Raw genomic sequence first — 17,231 nt, 5'->3', positions numbered from 1 at the left:
TCTCATTTAATAAAACTCAACTGTCACTTTAAGTGAAAAAAAATTCTGATGGACTATGAGAAATTTCCTGTTAATGAAGGCTATGTCCCTCTGGCCATGAACAAAGGGTGTCTGGTACTTGCTAACTCCATTTAAAAATCGAATTATTTTGTAAAGTTAATTGTGAATTTCCAAGTATCCTTTAAGCATTATTGAATTCATTTACTTGTTCTGCAAGATAATGGCCAACAAGAGAAGGCAGGGACAGCTCTGAGTCAGTCTCACTGGTGGTCATGACAAGGTAGAACTGAGCCAGTGGAGAACATTCAGATTTGAGGTTAAGTGAAGCTCCAATTCAAGCTTTCATTTTCATGGTAGTTATGTTTAATGAGACTTGGAGTGTATTCTTTTCGATAATCACATTTAAATACTTCTCCTCCTAAAGATATAGTCATCATAGTCCTGAATACAGATACTGAACAGGGAAGAACTTGATGTAAGATGTGGAAGTGGTAGGAATGAAGACATCTGCATCCACGTACCTGCCAGACATGGTGGAGCACAGACAAAGCTCAAAGGAGGGAAGGGGGAAGAACCAAAGACGGCCCTCCAAGTCACAAGTGGTACTGCACATCACAAAACAAAAGGGACCATGCTGGCTAGGAACGTAAGGGGAGGGACAGCAAGTGGCTTTACTTATATTTAAAATATCTTCAGATGCAATGTCTTGACCGCACAGTTTGTGTACTTTTCAAGAAACGTATCACTTCATTTATAGACCTATCCCACATTTCGTTCTTAATTATACTTAAAATTTTAAGTTTAAAATTTGCCAAAATTGTACTCTGATGACGTTCTTGTAAATTACTGGGAAAAATACTTTCATTTACCAAGTCTTTTTGGTTCTGCAGCAGGTAAAATTGGGTCTGAAGTTATGGGTTCGGCAATTACTGTCACCTTGGAGAGGTGCTCCAGTGGTACCTGGAGTGGGGATGCTTGCAGAGTTTACACACTAGAGTCACACCCACAGGTGAGCTGCTCACAGCAAACTGAATTAGCCCCTAGGAAGCTTGGCATTACTTCATGTGTACCTTAAAGGAATGAAGGCAGAACTCAACAAAGAACCATAAAATGAAATGATATAGACCAACCTTTTATTGCACCCACAATGTTTTGGTCTAGTCCTTTCCGGTTGTCATTGAGTCCTCTTTTCCTCTTCCCATTGGGCAAGGAGTTAGCCAAAGTCTTGTCATCAAAAAATGCACACACCAGTTTTCTAAACAGAAGGCTTCCTGAGCGAGTGTAGTTTGACAATATAGAGTCCAGCTGAGACTTTGGCATGAACACATCGAAGCCTTCAGCAAGTTGCACTTCTGGCTACCAAAAGAACAGAAACATTTCATTAAAAGCAAGATGTGAAGGATTTTACTTTGGGCATACGTGAGAAAAAAAAAAAAAGAAATTCAGTGGCTACCAAAATGTCAGTATCAGGTAAATTATAGCCTCAGTTCTGTGTGCCAGAATTTGCAATTTATAAAATCAATGACCACCTATAATTCATAAAATGGGATGCTATAATTTCAATAGTAAGTCTTATCTAAGCACACTGAAACCACATGTCTAATCATATAAACATTTCAGAGGAGGCTGGATAACTACACAATAATATAATTCTATATATAAGGAGACATGAATCACCTATCTGCAACACCCTCTTTTTGTAAATGATGAAACTAAGGCCTAAAAAGATTATACCAAAAATGACTTCAAAATAATTCAAACACCAAATAATTTCTTTCACCTAAGGTGACCAATACAGGGCAACCCCAATAGGTCCCCTGCTCCAATTAAAATCAACATAAAACAATAATACAAAATAAATAAAAATGGCAGGTGGTAGATTTAATCAGAATGAAAAGAATGCCCTTCTGACATAAGCTGTATATATTATCGATAACAGTTCGTCCCCAGATGCCATATTGCAACACTGAAGAGCAGCCCCCTTAGATGTGAATATTTGGGGTTCGATTCTCTTCTGGTAAACAGAAGTTAACTGTCCTACTGTGTTCAAGTGCCCAGCACGCTACAGAGTTTAAGGCATTTGTTCAGAACATATCCTAGATCATTCAGGCAACTAAGGACAGCGTCTGGGCCTTGCCTCTTGAGAGAGGAATTTTGGACTGGATTATCCAGAAAGTCATCCGTTCCTCTGCTCCACTTTGCCATTTGATGCTTGGTTTCCAAATGCCTGGTAAATATCACTGTAAACACAGTGCTGTCAGGTTTCCCCTGCCTCTTGCATCTTGCTGCATGCTGGTCAGAGGTCTAGAGGAGCCTGACAAGAGCCAGAGGCTGACTACGTAACCCCTGCCTCAGGACAGGCACACAGCACACACTGCGGAAGCACTTGTCACGTTCTGTTGTGGAACTGTTAGCATGGAGAGAATTTTACCATCATATCTGACATGAGGTTTTATATTCTGCATATCCTATAAACTTTAATTCTAAATGAGCTGCACTCAGATCTTTGATAGGAATTGCTGTATTATGTAGAATCCATTAAAAACCTTCCTCCAAGTGCGTCCTTCGGCTATGGGGTTGTAGAGGAGGACAGGGAAAGAACTGTAACTTATTTATTTTCTGTAAGTCTGGGTGCCTAAAACTCAGACATCTGGCTTTCCAGACACCCAAGTCCCCTGGAATACTTGCACCCCAGCTTCAGAAACACTGATCTGAATAAATAGCCAGCAGAACTAGCCACTCCCTCCTTAATGTCTGCAGAGTACCTTCTATGAAACATGTTTACAGCACTTTTTGCACCACATTTAGTTAGGTGGAATGCGTGGCTTTTATATCGAGTGTGCCAAGGATCCAGCTGGCATCCAGCAGATACGTACCAGAATAAACAAAACACTACATAGGAATTCACGCACAATGACTAGGTCATTTCCTTTCCCTCTACAGAGGAAGTCATCTGCAGGTTTCATGCTGAGGCTAGGCACACACCCGTGTCTTACAGTGATCATGTGCGGGCTTCAGGAGGAGATGGCCACCAAATTCAGTATCTCCTTATCAAGCACCTGCTGTGGAGAGGGATTCAAGGCTGGTTCTGCAGCCGAGACTGACCTAAACATGACCACACATGCTGCCCAGTACGGAGGAACGCTACCTGAGAGGTTCTGAGCAAGGGCTGTTAGTGCTAACATCAGGCAGGACTGGCTGCTGGGGGTGCAGAGCAAAGGGAATGCCACGGCTGAGAGAGGAATGGCATGGCACTTTAATAGAGCCTTGAAGGTAAGATTTAGGAGATCACAATATAGTGATCACAATATAGTTATTATTTGTGTCATCTGCTATGATGCCCCAAAGAAGACACTTGGAGGTGTCTGTGGCATCAAGGCTTCTTACGGCATAAAATCGTATAGTGACTGACTACAGAGGGGCCATCAGGGGCTGAAGCTGCTGCTGCTTTTTGTTCTACCTCCCACTGCCAGGCGGATACTGTTATTTTGAGCTGATCTTTCCAACTTAAGGAACACGAACTCAGTCACTTGCAAGTACCTTACAGAAGAATACATAGTCTGCTCTGCTGCAACAGGCAGCAGCATAAGGGCAAAGGTGGCAAAGCTCCTCCCTACACCTATTCAGACCTCTTAGCAGGTACAACAGGGCACTAAAGCATGTTCAAAGGTGCGACAAAGCACCAGTTTCTTTTAAGAAAAAAGAGAGGGGGAGGGGAGCTTTATGCTCTGAAACACAAAGAAAACATGATGCTAATTATCTTGTTTTCCCTATGAAATCTTGCCACTTATTCCACTTTATAAGCATAATCATAGCACATTATTACCATATAATGAACCACAACTCTGAAGGTATATTTAAAAACAGGTTAAAACACTTTCTCTAGATGTAGAATCATTACCTTTTTTGTTTATTGGCTGAGGTTTAAATGAGATGTGTTTACTGATAATAGTTATAAAAACTGTTCTAAATAAGCATCATAAAAAAAAAACAAACCCTAAATTTTCCTTGACAGATTCTTCATTTGATGCTTGAGCCAAGACAAATATGATAATAATTTGCAGAGTCTTCTGTTGTTGAAAGAAGATGATGTTTAAATGACGACATCCAAATTACAGACATAATTTACAATGTTTACAGTCATTATTTTTAGGGTTCAGAATGGATTCCCACTCTGCAGTGCCTTGCTTACCTTAGGTACCTCAGCCACTGGATACAACGTTATCAGCACTGGGAATTCCTTATGCGGTGTAATTTCATCTTACATTGGTGATGTTCTGGGAGCAGAAACTGCTGAGTCCTAATGATTCTTGAAAATGTCCCTGGACCAAGGACAGCTACACTGACTATGTTGTTTCTTTGCATTTCCGGTGTGGTGTTCCTTTTGCTTAGAAGCAGTTTAAGTAATAGATTTTACTATAGGATAAATGGAAAGACACCCCCCTGAACCCTCCACCCATACGTTCCTACCAACACATCATAAAATACTTAAATCACATAGCTGAGTCACTTAGGGTACATATCTGATACAGGATATCTTATGTTAGACATTAACAGTACAAAATTACAGTAAGATGTTTAACAAGCTGCCTATGGTCATTAGTTAAGAGGGAAAAAAGTGCATAGATGCTTGTACTGCACATTAGTCCCAGGTTTTCAACTGTTAGATTAGTAAACGATACACAGTGACTTCCCAGGTTCTGTGCTGCGCAAGACCCACAGGTACAGGCACATGTACAAGGCTGTATGCATAAAGGTGACGTGAGGTGGGGAGCAGGGGTCGCGGCGGCTTGCTAAGTCAAAGAATGGCTCAGGATGGAACCTTGAAGGAAACCGTAGATGAATGAGTGGATCCTGCTGAGTAAGGTGGACTTTTCTGCCCCTCAAAATGTAACACAGGACTCACAATGGTGTTTAAGAGATGTAGTCAGACTGTAATACCACAATACATAATTGGCCGTTGTCCTATCTATTTAGCAGTGTATTTGATGTATTTCTAGGAAAATGAGTTTTAGCTTACAAAAGAAAAATTACTTTTATTTATTATTATTACTATTATTTTGATTTTTCTTTTTGTGTTTTTTAAAAAGATTTATTTATTTTACATATATGTGTGCTCTGTCTGCATGCACACCTGCATGCCAAAAGAGGGCATCAGATCCCTGTGTAGATGGTTGTGAGCCACTATGTAGTGGATGGGAATTGAACTCAGGACCTCTGGAAGAGCAGAAAGAGATGGTAGTGAGCCATCTCTCCAGCCCTTATTTTGGTTTTTCGAGACAGGGTTTCTTTGTGGAGCCCTGTCCGTCCTGAAACTTCCTCTTTAGACCAGGATGGCCTTGAACTCACAGAGAGCTGCCATCCTTCCTTCTGAGTGCTGGGACTAAAGATGTGTGCCACCATGGCCCAGAGGAAAAAAATTTAAAACCCATAACATTTTGTTTTGCTCATGTTACCTTTTTTTTTTTTTTTAAAGAAAAATTAACATTGTATCCTACAAATCAAATCTGCCCTCGGTAGATTTACTGTTACCTTTTTCAAACGCTACCTCACAGCACTTGGCCAGTGATCAGCTGAGCCTGAGTCAGCACAGGTGTGGCCTGAGAAGCCCTAGCATTAACAGAAAGGATACCGGCTGGCTGTACTCCATCAAGACGGATATTGTAAGGTAGATATTAAAATGTGCTTAACCAAATTTCTATGAAAAAGAACTGTAATAATCACAGCACATGTTCAATATTGACTAGGATAAAAAAGAAATCATTAAAGTTCTAATTCTTTTAAGTTTTTGATAGAATTTGGTAGAATTAAGATTTTTAGAGAAGATAATACAATTTGGTCTCTTAAAAGTTTCTTCATATATTTGCATAATGATTGGTTCTAGTCTTTCAGAGATGTGGTTAACCTGTTTCTTCTCAGGCAATAAATCATGGTGCTGAACATTAAGGCCTGATTTATGTTAAAGACAATTGAGCTAAATGGACAATATGTAAGATTTTAACACCACAGTCTAGCTTCTTCTCCCCCAACTCCACGGAAATTGCTCCTCTGAGAAGATGCCCATGCTGAGACTCTTGTCTCTGACCTTCCAGGCAGAGAAATCCCATTCTTCCCAGTTTTCAGGAGACATTCTGACTGTCTGTTCTGGGGTTTATATCCTACGATACTGCAAGCAATTTGCACACTTCTCCCATGTGTCCCTTAGGGAGCAGAGACTTTTATGTTCTCTTTAGAGCACCTGGAGAATAGTGCTGTGATTGCTATTTATTTGTTGCTTATTACATTCTAGGCCCCTGTGTTCTAGGGAAAAACAGAAAACATCAACTTTCTAATTTTTTCACTTTATAAAGTGTCTCCCATCATTCCAAAGTTTCACAAGTGAAACCAAGGGCCAGGGAAGTTGAACAACTTGTTAAAGATCATCTAACTAACGTGGCAAGGCAAGGATTTGAACCCACATAGCCTGCCATAGGAACTCAGGCTCTCATGCACCAATGTTTTAGTGTCAATGAGTAAATGGAAAGTGGTTTCTATAATTTACCTTAATTGATCCTAGCAGAACATTTTATCTACTAAGATAAGATGGTATCAAGAAAGCACTCTGAATCAAGAAGCTATTTTTGTTGAAGGCACCAGTGTTTAAAATTATTTAAGAAGCATACAAAAATCAGGATTAAGAAAATTATTTTAAACTGATGAATATTCATCCTATGTCTTCTGTTAACTTAGAATTTTTGCAGTCTAGAATTGCTGGAGAGTGTTTATAATAACTCCATCAAATAAAAACATTTTCTATGACTAAAAATTATGAAAGTTTTTAAAGCTTGTCTGAGTGGTTCTGTAAAGCAAAGCAAAGCAAAGCAAAGCAAAGCAAAGCAAAAGGCCAACCACTGACAAAAATAAAACTAATGTAGTTCAGGTGTAATACCTGCCCTAAGAAACAGTCAACAGACCCAGCATTGAACAGCTGTGACTATAAGAAATGAGCAACCGCTCTATCTCGGTACTAGTGAAGCACTGTTGTGAATTCATGAAAAAATAATTAAGTAATGTATTTGAATTTCAGAATTGGTTTTGGTTTTCTGTTTTTGTTTCTGTGTAATTTAGGTCCAAATTCTATTTAAGTGTTAATTTTAAAATGGTCAAACAATCATGCTCCAAACGTGAAGCCCTGCACCCTTAGCTATCTCCTCCTCACAAGTGCTATTTGTTCACATGACTCTGATCATACATACAGACAGCTAAATTTACTTAACCGTATTTACTTTTGTTCCTCTAAAGGTACTTAGGTAGGAATGGTAAGGTTAAAAAAAAAAAAGAGCCAATATTTATTGAGTGCTTAAAATGCACCAGGCAGCGTTCTAAGTGCTTTACGTAGAAGGCTTCATTAATTCTTCCAGGAGGCCAACAGTGTGAGGAACGCATTATTATTCCCATTTACAGGAAGGAAGCTGAGTGAGGAACAGGATTCACTTGCTCAGGGTCACACAGCTGAGATCCTAAGGCAACGGCCTGCTCCCTTAACCTCTTACTTTCCCTAGGAAAGTGCCAAGTACACAAAATTAAAAAGTCAGAGTCGAACAGCTTGGTTCTCTTTCATGTAACGATCAGCCCTAAGGAGTGCTTGTCATGTCAAAATGTACTTGAGGGCTGGAGTGATGGGTCAGTGGTTAATGGGAGCACTGGAGCTCTCTCCTCTAGCCCAGCAAGATGCCCAAAGGAAAAAAGGCCAAGGGGAATAAGGAATAAGGTAGCTCAGCCTCCCCCCCCCCCCCCCCCCCCCACTGAAGAAACAGGACAAAAAGGTATTCAGTTCTTTGTTTGAGAAAAGCCCCAAGACTAGGATATCCAGCCAAAAAGAGACCTCATGTGCTTCCTCAAATGGCCCCGCTACATTGGGCCACAGCAGCAAAGGGCCATCCTCTATAAGTGGCTCAAAGTTCCTCCTGCCATTAATCAGTTCACCCAGGCCCTGGACCCGCAAACAGCTACCCAGCTGCATAAGCTGGCCCACAAGTTCAGGCCAGAGACAAAGCAGGAGAGGAAGCAGAGGCTACTGGCCCAGGCTGAGAAGAAAGCTGCTGGGAAAGGGGACGTCCCAACTACGAGACCACCTGTCCTTTGAACGGGGCTCAGTACAGTCACCACCCTGGAGGAGAATAAGAAGGCTCAGCTGGTGGTGACTGCCCACGATGTAGACCCCATTGAACTGGTGGTTTTCCTACCTGCCCTGTGTGAAAAGATGGGGGTCCCCTACTGCATCATCAAGGGAAAGGCCAGGCTGGGGTGGCTGGTCCACAGGAAGACTTGCACCACTGTCGCCTTCACACAGGCTAACTCAAGAGACAAGGGTGTGCTGGCTAAGCTGGGGAAGTATTAGGGCCAACTGCAATGACAGATAGGATGAAATCCGCCGTCACGTATCACGCAATGTGTTGCTATTTCAGCAGGGCCTGGCTGGGGCTTTGTGCATTCCGGTGTGAGAGTAGGGATATCATCACTCAGATGTACTATCTACAGTGACCTTTAGAACCACATAGGCTCTTAGCCTTGGGTTTGGGCTGTGTATACACACAATTGCATTGGTGCGACAGGACAAGTTAATGTAAAAAAAGTGACTTAAAACATTGTGAATCTTCAGAAATTATCCACTTTTTCTTTTTTAACTTAGAAAAGCAATTAGCAGAGGTGCGATGTCTAACAGCAATCTTTCTCCTTTGCCAATAGGGTCTAAAGCACATTTGAGGATACTACACTCACTTTTCCTTCCTATCCATAGCAGAAAGCCAGATGTGCTCTTGTTCTTCCTACCCTGAGCAAAGCTGCTAGGAAAAGAGCTGGCCGCCTACCTCCTTCAGCTAGCTACCTCCCCCTTCAGCTAACTACCTCCCCCTTCAGCTAACTACCTCCCCCTTCAGCTAGCCACCTACCTCCATACAGTGGTTCTCAACCCTCCTAATGCTGTGACCCTTTAATACAGTTCCTCATGCTGTAGTGACCGCCAACCATAAAATTATTTTTGTTGTTTCTTCATAACTGTCATTTTGCTATAGTTATGAATGTAAATATAGATCTGAATGTAAGTATCTGATGTGCAGGACAGCTGTATGTGGCCCTGTGAAAGCTGTGTCTGGCCGTCAGAGGGGTCCTGGCTCACAGGTTGAGAACCCCTGCTCTAGTACCGCCTGTCTTCACCTGTGTGTCACTGATAGTGTGGCCCCGCTCACCACTCTCAAACAGGCAGACTGCTCCTCTACACAGAACTTGCGCTGGCTCCTTTGTGTCCCCAACATGAAGATGAGAGGGGCCTCATGTGCGGCACCAAGGTTTTTGCTTCTGGAAGCTACTTTTTCCAGAGCCAGTCAGCTACTTTAGAAACAGTGGACAAAAATGACTAGTGCTATGACTGTAGACTTGGTCCTCTGAACACTGAAAAGTTTTCAGAGCCCATTTTCAAAATTCCTATCTCCTTGTGTTTTCTCCAACTTGTTTTATAGGATAATTGCTATAAATATTAGTGGAATTATTCCATCTAGATGTCCATTAAAAATTTTTACAGCCTCACAGCTAAGAAATATTGAAAGATTAGAAAGGGACCTATGTTGGGTTTGTTAGCACAGAGAATCCATGTTTTTGGGGATTCAGGCCCCGCCCCTCATCCCGGGAACTGCGCAGGCCAGCCTCAGGAGTGGCTGTGAGCAGCATCCGTGCAAAGCATTTTTGCAGCAGTCACTGGACTCATGGCCAAGTTCTCCAGGCGCAGGTCTCACCTCCTCTCACCTGCTGAGGAGATGACTCAAATCTTGCTTTGGATGGGTTCGGTAAAGGTGATATCCTCACAGCTTCCCTGCCTTTTCTAAGAAGCATGCTGTCATTTAAAGACAGTCAGCACCTGAGTTTTCACCAACAATTCTGAATGTGCTTAGTCAAATTAATAGCTCTTGTTACCAGTTACCACAAATGGCCATGAATAAAATGTAAAGCGTATGTATGTATTACATAAATAGATACTGATGTTGCTAAAAATGATTAAAATTCTATTCTATTTTGTAAATATACACAGTCTGTACTGGACCTCCAATTTATCACTAAAATACACTTGGAACTTAACAAGAAAAAGGGAGAATTCCATTATTAATGGCACCAGACACACCTATAGAAGATGGTCTACAATCTCAATTACTGTTCCTAATATATCAATGCCTATCAGGAAAGAATTTCAAGAAATTTAAGGAAAATATGACAGTTTATTGAAAACAGTCTAACTGTACTTTATGGAATAATTTACTTGTTTTCAAATACACGATTACCTAGGGTTTGGACCATGACCAAGCTGTAGTGATGTAACAATACAATAAAATGTGGGAACTGGTCCCATACAGATCCATAAATGATTTAATATTAGTTTAGAAGAGCTTAATGGTTATAGCATACATACTTATGATAAAAACCAAATGCCCCTTTTAACACTCAGGATTGGATGAAATTGCAAAAGATTTTTGAATCTGACATAGTGAGATGATTATTTTCATTGCCTCTCTTCATTCAAGGCCCAAATATGGATATATGCTAGCCAACTGTCTTCTGATAACTCAAAATAGACTACCTTAAAAAAAATCAGCAATTTGTTCCTTATTTAAAGTTCAGAAGGTAGGGCTAAACTCCAGTCCTATAGGAGTCTGTGGGAGTTCTCAGCAGGAGCCTCATCCTATGCAATCTGGTAATAACAGATCACTTTTCCTTGTTTATTTTAAGAACTCTGACAAGTTGGGGTTCACAACGTAAATGTACTTTCGATAAAGATATTGTAAATAGAGCACGCAGCTGCAAATTCAGCACACGGTGACAGAAATTCGTTTACGGCCCTATGAATATAAAACAGCAAGTCAGACAGAGATCTCAGACGCAATCTACCATCCCAGGCCGCAACAACATTCTCGCTATGATATTAAAATAGCCAACCTTTGCGGAGCGTTAACCTATCATTACACAGAGTAAATGGCACGGCACCGCCACCTAATTAGCAGTGTGGCTTGCATCTATAAAGCAGAATTAGCACCACTGCTCTTTTTATTCTTAGTTTGTGTTTCCACAAAGGTGTGACCTTCTCTCTCTGCTTCTGTTCATCTATGCTCATCTACAAAGGACTTAATTATGTTCTCCTAGTTTTCTATACTGAGGAAATGGAAAACTGTCACTTGGAAATTTAAAATCTTGGAGAAATTAGTGAGCAGATTATTTACAACACCCTTCGACTTTCAGAGACAAGGAATGGAATGTCTTTGACTAAGGAAGGCATACGTTTTTCAGAGAAGGAAACCGCTGGCAAGGAGATTCTAACTCTTCCCCTCTTCTTTCCCACACACATTCCTCCAAGTTTCTTTACTTCGTTGGGGCAGAGCTGGCTAACTGGGAAGTGTCTTAAGAATGTGGGGTCCCTGAAACGTCTATCAACCAGGTTGGCAGCCAGAAGACAACAACTTACATCTGAGGAAGGCGATTCAAGAACAATGCCAAATCCCAGGGCGTGGCTCTCCTCAGTGGAGGTGTGCTCTGCGGCTTGGAGACCAGGTGGCCTTGTGGCCACGGCTGCTGGCTGCTTCTCCATTTCCAATGGACTGGGCTTTGGTTTCATAGTCACGGGTTCCGCAGTCTTCGGGAGCACTTTTTTCTTTTTATTTCTCTTGCGTGAGACAGCGGTTCGCTGGGAGCATATAAGGGAAATTGGGGGTTGTTGTCTGTTTTGAGTTCCAACTGTGGACAATAAACACAAACATGGTACAGGCACTTGTATCTGAGGAACACCTACCCCGGCCTGTGTCTATGATTTACAAATGGACACTGATGAAGCACAGGTAGATCCTTCTCACTCTGCACTTCAAAGTCCTAACAGCAGAGCGTCACCCAGGAGAAATGCACTCTGAGCACACTGCATCACCGGGCCAATATAGCACCCTGGCTTCCATGGAAGGAAAGGGCTAAGAGCTATGAGAAAACATGGCTTCATGAATCAGGTGACAGGTTTAAACAAGAACTGCAGAACTTAAACTCAGGCACAGATGCTCACCCTCTCTGTTAAGCCCATCCCAGGAAAAACCCTAATGTTTCTGGGAGTACAGCTGACCAGTTACAGTCCACAAGGGCCAGAATGATGATCATTTGAGCAAGACTGGTTGAAAGAAACAGTCCAGAAGGACTCTATCCAGAACAGGGCCGGGTAAGGACACAGGAAAGTTGCATTACTCATTTAATCTTGCCAGGTCACCTCTTTCCTCATCGGGGATTCTCTGCTCCACACACGGCGTCCCGCGGTGTCTTACTAGGTTACCTACTTCTCTAGACCTCACTAGGACAAATAGGAATGACATGGTTCTGAATGAGTCAAATAAACCAGCAGATATTCAAATAGCGCAGTGACCAAGTACTCACGCTGAACACGTACTTAAAAAGAGTCCAGGATTACAAGTCTGTCTTTCACAGGTGCACTCTGAGGAGCATTTATCAACACTCTGATGCAATGGGAAATGGGAAAATATGGCTTCAATTTGCATCAAATCCTCATCTATCAACATGGCTTCCTAAATAAGACCACAGACATGACTCTCTTTTTTTTAAAAAAAAAGTTTATTTTATTTTATGTGCATTGGTGTGAGGGTTTCAAATCCCTTACAACTGGAGTTACAAACAGTTGTGAACTGCCATGTGGGTGCTGGGAATTGAACCCAGGTCCTTTGGAAGAGCAGACAGTGCTCCTAACCACTGAGACATCTCTCCATCTGCCCCCCTGCCTTTCTTTTCTTTTTTTTTTTTATTTACAACAGAAAGAAACCTTTCTGTTGTATAATAATACAACAGAATACAATGTAATAATACAATGTAATAAACGAAAATTAAATCTTTAAATGCACATCAACACAGACTACTTCCTCTTACTTAGTTGCAATCAGTATGAAAATCAAGAATATTTATACTGATCCAAGTATTTTTTATCTCGGCACTAAGAGGAAATTTCCAAGTCTTGGAAGCAACCCGCCGGGTAGCGGCATTGTTTAACCATCCATGTGGTGATCAGTTCTAGATCTACACATGAGAATCAGTGGGGCATTCTGAAAAGGACTCCAGTGCCTTAATAATCTGTTCTGGATTTAGAAGGTCAAAATGTCAAGGGGTGGGTCCAGGGCATCAATATCATTGCAAGGTTTCCCCAGACATTCCAGCCAGATGCATTCTAACCCCAGGCTAGCCTGTCCTGTCCCCAGGGTCAAATGGACTCCAGAAACCATGAGCAGGAGGAGCTAGGCTGCAGCCCCCAGGCCATTTCCACCCTTACTCTTTTAAATGTCTTTGGTGTCCAGACAAGAGGCTATCTAGTCTTGCGTCTCCTGCAAGTCTTGAAAGAGCCCAGTTTTCCTGTATTCAGATCTTACCAACTGGTATTAGTCCTTGTCTTCCTATAAAATAATGGTGAAGCTTTCAAAATACAATTTAAATTTAAGTCTCATGGGCAACAGTCCGTAGGTAAATCTGTCCACACAACATGATCTTTTTAAGTTTGATAAAATTAAAGGAGAGTTATTCGGGTTATCCTTTTTGTTCTCCATAGCTCTGGAATCATCTGCCTCACTAATCTGCAAAGGTTCGGAAGAGAAAACATGGTGACAAAATGGCATTTACTTAATAGATTCTAAAAAGGCCCCAGTCAAGGATTTACATGGGTGCAATTTGCCATTTCAGTAGTAAGGAGCTTAAAGTAACAAAATAAATCATTACAATTTCATATGCATATTTCCCTAAGTGCTAACAAATTCTCCCGCAGTGAACAGCATCTATCAGAATAAAGTAACCTTTCCGCTGAGCCCATTATGTAGGCGATGGCAACCTTTGCCAGTTTAGTAAAAACGCAGATTATCATAGTGGAATAAGGTGAGTCTGTTTGCTTACTGACTTGACAAAATGCCTGTTTTTGTCTTGGGATAAGACAAAGTTTGGTCCTTAAAAAGATGTTTCTTAGAAATCTTTTTGCTTTCTTTAAGAATTTGATTGTGGGTGACTGATGTGTCTAAGTATTAAGCTTTTTTGTATCAAAACCACATCACTGAATGTGAGGATTTTACTAGAATGCGCCGTCTGGCACCAAGTCCATTTTCTGAGTGATGACTTCAAGAACACTCCCATGATGAAGGGTCAGAAGGCCCATTACCACAGCACTGGCTGCGTTCCTACTTTACCACACTAACATCAATAAGCAGCTTTTGCTGTCTGGAGGTATTTGTTGGTTTTTGCATATGTAACCAAATGAAAATTCCAGTTTCCTTACTAATTGTGAAGATTAGAAAATGAGCCACTAAACAAACACCCTGACTTCCAAAACTTCTACAAAGTGCTGTAGGCCCCTTACTGAAGAGTGTATGTGTGCATGTGTGTGCATGTGTGTGTGTGTGTGTGTGTGTGTGTGTGCATTCTGCTTTACAAATCTCATTTACTGTGGCTATCTCCTTCTCATTTAAAAACAACCCTGTGGGTTAGATATTAATACTCCATTCACAGATGAGAATGAGAGGCCTAAAACTCGTCCATCTAGAGAGTGAAAAACTGAGAGTCCAATCCCCACCTCTACATGCCCTGTTGGGTTGTTCATGTTCCCTAAGAACAAAGAGAACAAAAGGAGTCCAGTGAAGGAAGCAGACAGAGGCAGGTATGTCTGTTCATCTACATCCTAGTGCAAGCAGAAAGTCACAGGCCAAGCCTGTGGCTCGCCAGTTCTCATTTGCTTGTGTCCTTGAGTGTCTTCAGCAGGGAACCCTGCATTTCCTGAAGGGCTCTTTCACATAAGGTATTCCAAAATTTAATTAACTAGCGTTTGTGAAGGACCAGGAAAGAGTGTGATGAAGTATATTGAGTTCACGTGCATAAGCCCAACAGCAGCATTAGGGGCAATAACAAAAATTGTTTGATTTGCTAAATCCCAAAATAAGACAAAAATCACAGGTTGTTGAAAAAGTAGAGAAAATGAAACTGGAAAAGGCACAGCAAGACAGCAAGGTAGGGAGGAGAGCGGAACAACAGGACAACGCACACAACCGAAGATGTCAGAAACATGTTCACCACCAAAGCATGTGCTTGGAGGGCTGATCTTTGTACCTGCTTGAAACTGCATTAATTTCCTCATGGTCTTGAGTTCTTGGAGAATGGCCTGCAACGTTGACTGGCAGTTACAAGTACAGCAGTTGGATCCAACCGACGAATTCACCCCTGGGAGTTCTCCTGAGCATGAAAGAAAAGAATGCTATACTCCCAAAGCATGCAAAAAATAATTATAAAGAAAAGGAAAAAAAATGTACCTCGACAGGATTCTGAAGTATGTACAATTATCATCAAACTGTGCCAGGAGAAAATGTACCCTGTAATTTTCACAACCTAAATTTGGGGGTCTGACTTTATCTAATTATCCAGGCCTCTGTTTGCAGGGTGTATGCTGTGTCACAGGTAGCAGGGTCTGTGTGAACGTGGGCACATGATGCATTCCCAAGGCATGCCCGGCTGCTGTGGGGCTCCTTCCTCCCGAGTAACAACGCCAGTCACCATAAACACTCATGCTACTCTCTCAGACAGCAAAAGCCAAAGCAGGTAAGTTCCAGCTCTCCAGCAGCCTGACAGGACCACTGCCGGTGTGTATGCTATGGGGCTTCATATCAAAACTTAAACCAGCCTAACAAAAACCAGTTTCACAAGAAGAGCTGTGGATTCCAGAAACGTCTAAAATACTCTGCAGCTGGGGTGGGGAGAGGACAGCATTTTGCCCGGTGGATTGGAGGTGTCTGTAGCTTGCTTTTCTTCATAAAGAATAATCCCTCTTTTCTTGACCCTGCTTCTTATAATCCCTGTCACCAGTCTCCCTCTCATTGCTTAAATTTAATTTATTTTCCTTAACAGAGCTATTCTCTTTGGTTTCTCCTATATATGAAAAGTATTTCCCCACTGTCCACGAATTAAAACATTTGGACCTAGAACTAGAACATCTGGAAAAAAGCTCCAGTAGCTGAGCCCCTCTGGCCCCAGGTTAGTTACCAGGTTAGTTCCAGGAACAGGGAACCTAAGCGGCAGCTGCCTCTTAAGTTTCTGGCAGACAGGTGAGAGCAAGTGAAAGGTTTTGCTACAATGGTTACATTACGTTGGATATAAGCCAACTCCTGTCACACTCATTGTTTGTACATACTAGTGTTTACCACAGCAAAACCGCAGAAGGGTTAAAGGCCAACTTCCGGAGCAGCGCAAGTATTAACACTCAGATGGAAGCAAAGTGAGCTAATTCAACCTTACAGTCACCAGCCATCCCAGAGACACACAGGGCAGCCGCAGGGGTGACTCAAGGATCCAGGGGAATCCCTGAGTGACTGTGGAGATGGGCAGGGCACAGTCCCAAGTGAAGCTGATGGTCCTGCTTCACTTTTAACACAGTGGGAACAGGGGGCAGTTGAAAAGTTTACATTTGCTTAAATTTCTCCTAACTGCACACGACATCACGCACAGTCTATAAGTGTTTGTGCGTCTAAGTTCTAATAAATCTTGATTTTTTAAAAAGAAGTGTATGTATTTTGGTAGTAAATTATATTGATAAATAATAAATGATATTATAGACATATTTTATGCATTGACATGTCTAACTTTCACATTTTTTGCACTTATTTCTAGGCTCTGGGGTCCACCTAAGGATTTGCACAAACTGTTCCAAATCTCTACAAACTAGCTTCCTTAAGCAGATGTGCATAATTGTAGCATACGTTATTCAAGGATCAACTGTATACTACATTTTGTGTGTCTGTGTGTGCATGGTGTAATCATGTCGGTGTGCACAGGTGTGTGTGGAGGGCAGCGGTTGATGTCAGGTGTCTTTCTTGAAGGACAGGGTCTCTCAGGGAACTTGGAGCACACAGATCTGGTTAGACTGACTGGCCAGCACACTCATTCTCGCTTCGCGCTGCTGGTGCTGTGATTACAAAAGCTGTACCTGAGTTTTCTGTGGGCACTGAGAACTGAACTCAGGCTTCCACACTACGTGACCGACGCTTTAACTACTCAACTCTCTCTTCAGACATTTGCATAATGTAATTTTACTAAACTGATGCAAGCAATAAACACAAAAGATCTATTTTGACACTGATCTGGAGAAATTTTTGTAATTTTTAATATAGGTAACAGTTTCTAAAGTAAATCTAACATTCTTGTATATT

At 41.7% G+C, this 17,231-nt stretch overlaps 1 protein-coding gene across 2 annotated transcripts in view; it reads right to left on the bottom strand.

The window, feature by feature from the left end:
• Bend7 (BEN domain containing 7) overlaps window positions 1–17,231 on the bottom strand; it is a 78,800-nt gene that overhangs the window by 37,044 nt on the left and 24,525 nt on the right. For both annotated transcript variants that reach the window (XM_055593834.1, XM_055593835.1), the window contains exons 3-5: window positions 15,142–15,264; window positions 11,486–11,754; window positions 1,131–1,356 (exon numbers count right to left, since the gene is read on the bottom strand). In XM_055593834.1, the coding sequence (XP_055449809.1) occupies window positions 1,131–1,356; window positions 11,486–11,754; window positions 15,142–15,264 (618 nt within the window). The remainder of the gene's footprint in view (window positions 1–1,130; window positions 1,357–11,485; window positions 11,755–15,141; window positions 15,265–17,231) is intronic.

Source organism: Psammomys obesus, unplaced genomic scaffold, assembly GCF_907164565.1.
Source record: "Psammomys obesus unplaced genomic scaffold, mPsaObe1.curated_primary_1811, whole genome shotgun sequence".
Taxonomy (NCBI): Eukaryota; Metazoa; Chordata; class Mammalia; order Rodentia; family Muridae; genus Psammomys; species Psammomys obesus.
The sequence above is the reverse complement of the archived record's forward strand: the minus strand, read 5'-3'. Positions and strand labels throughout refer to the sequence as shown.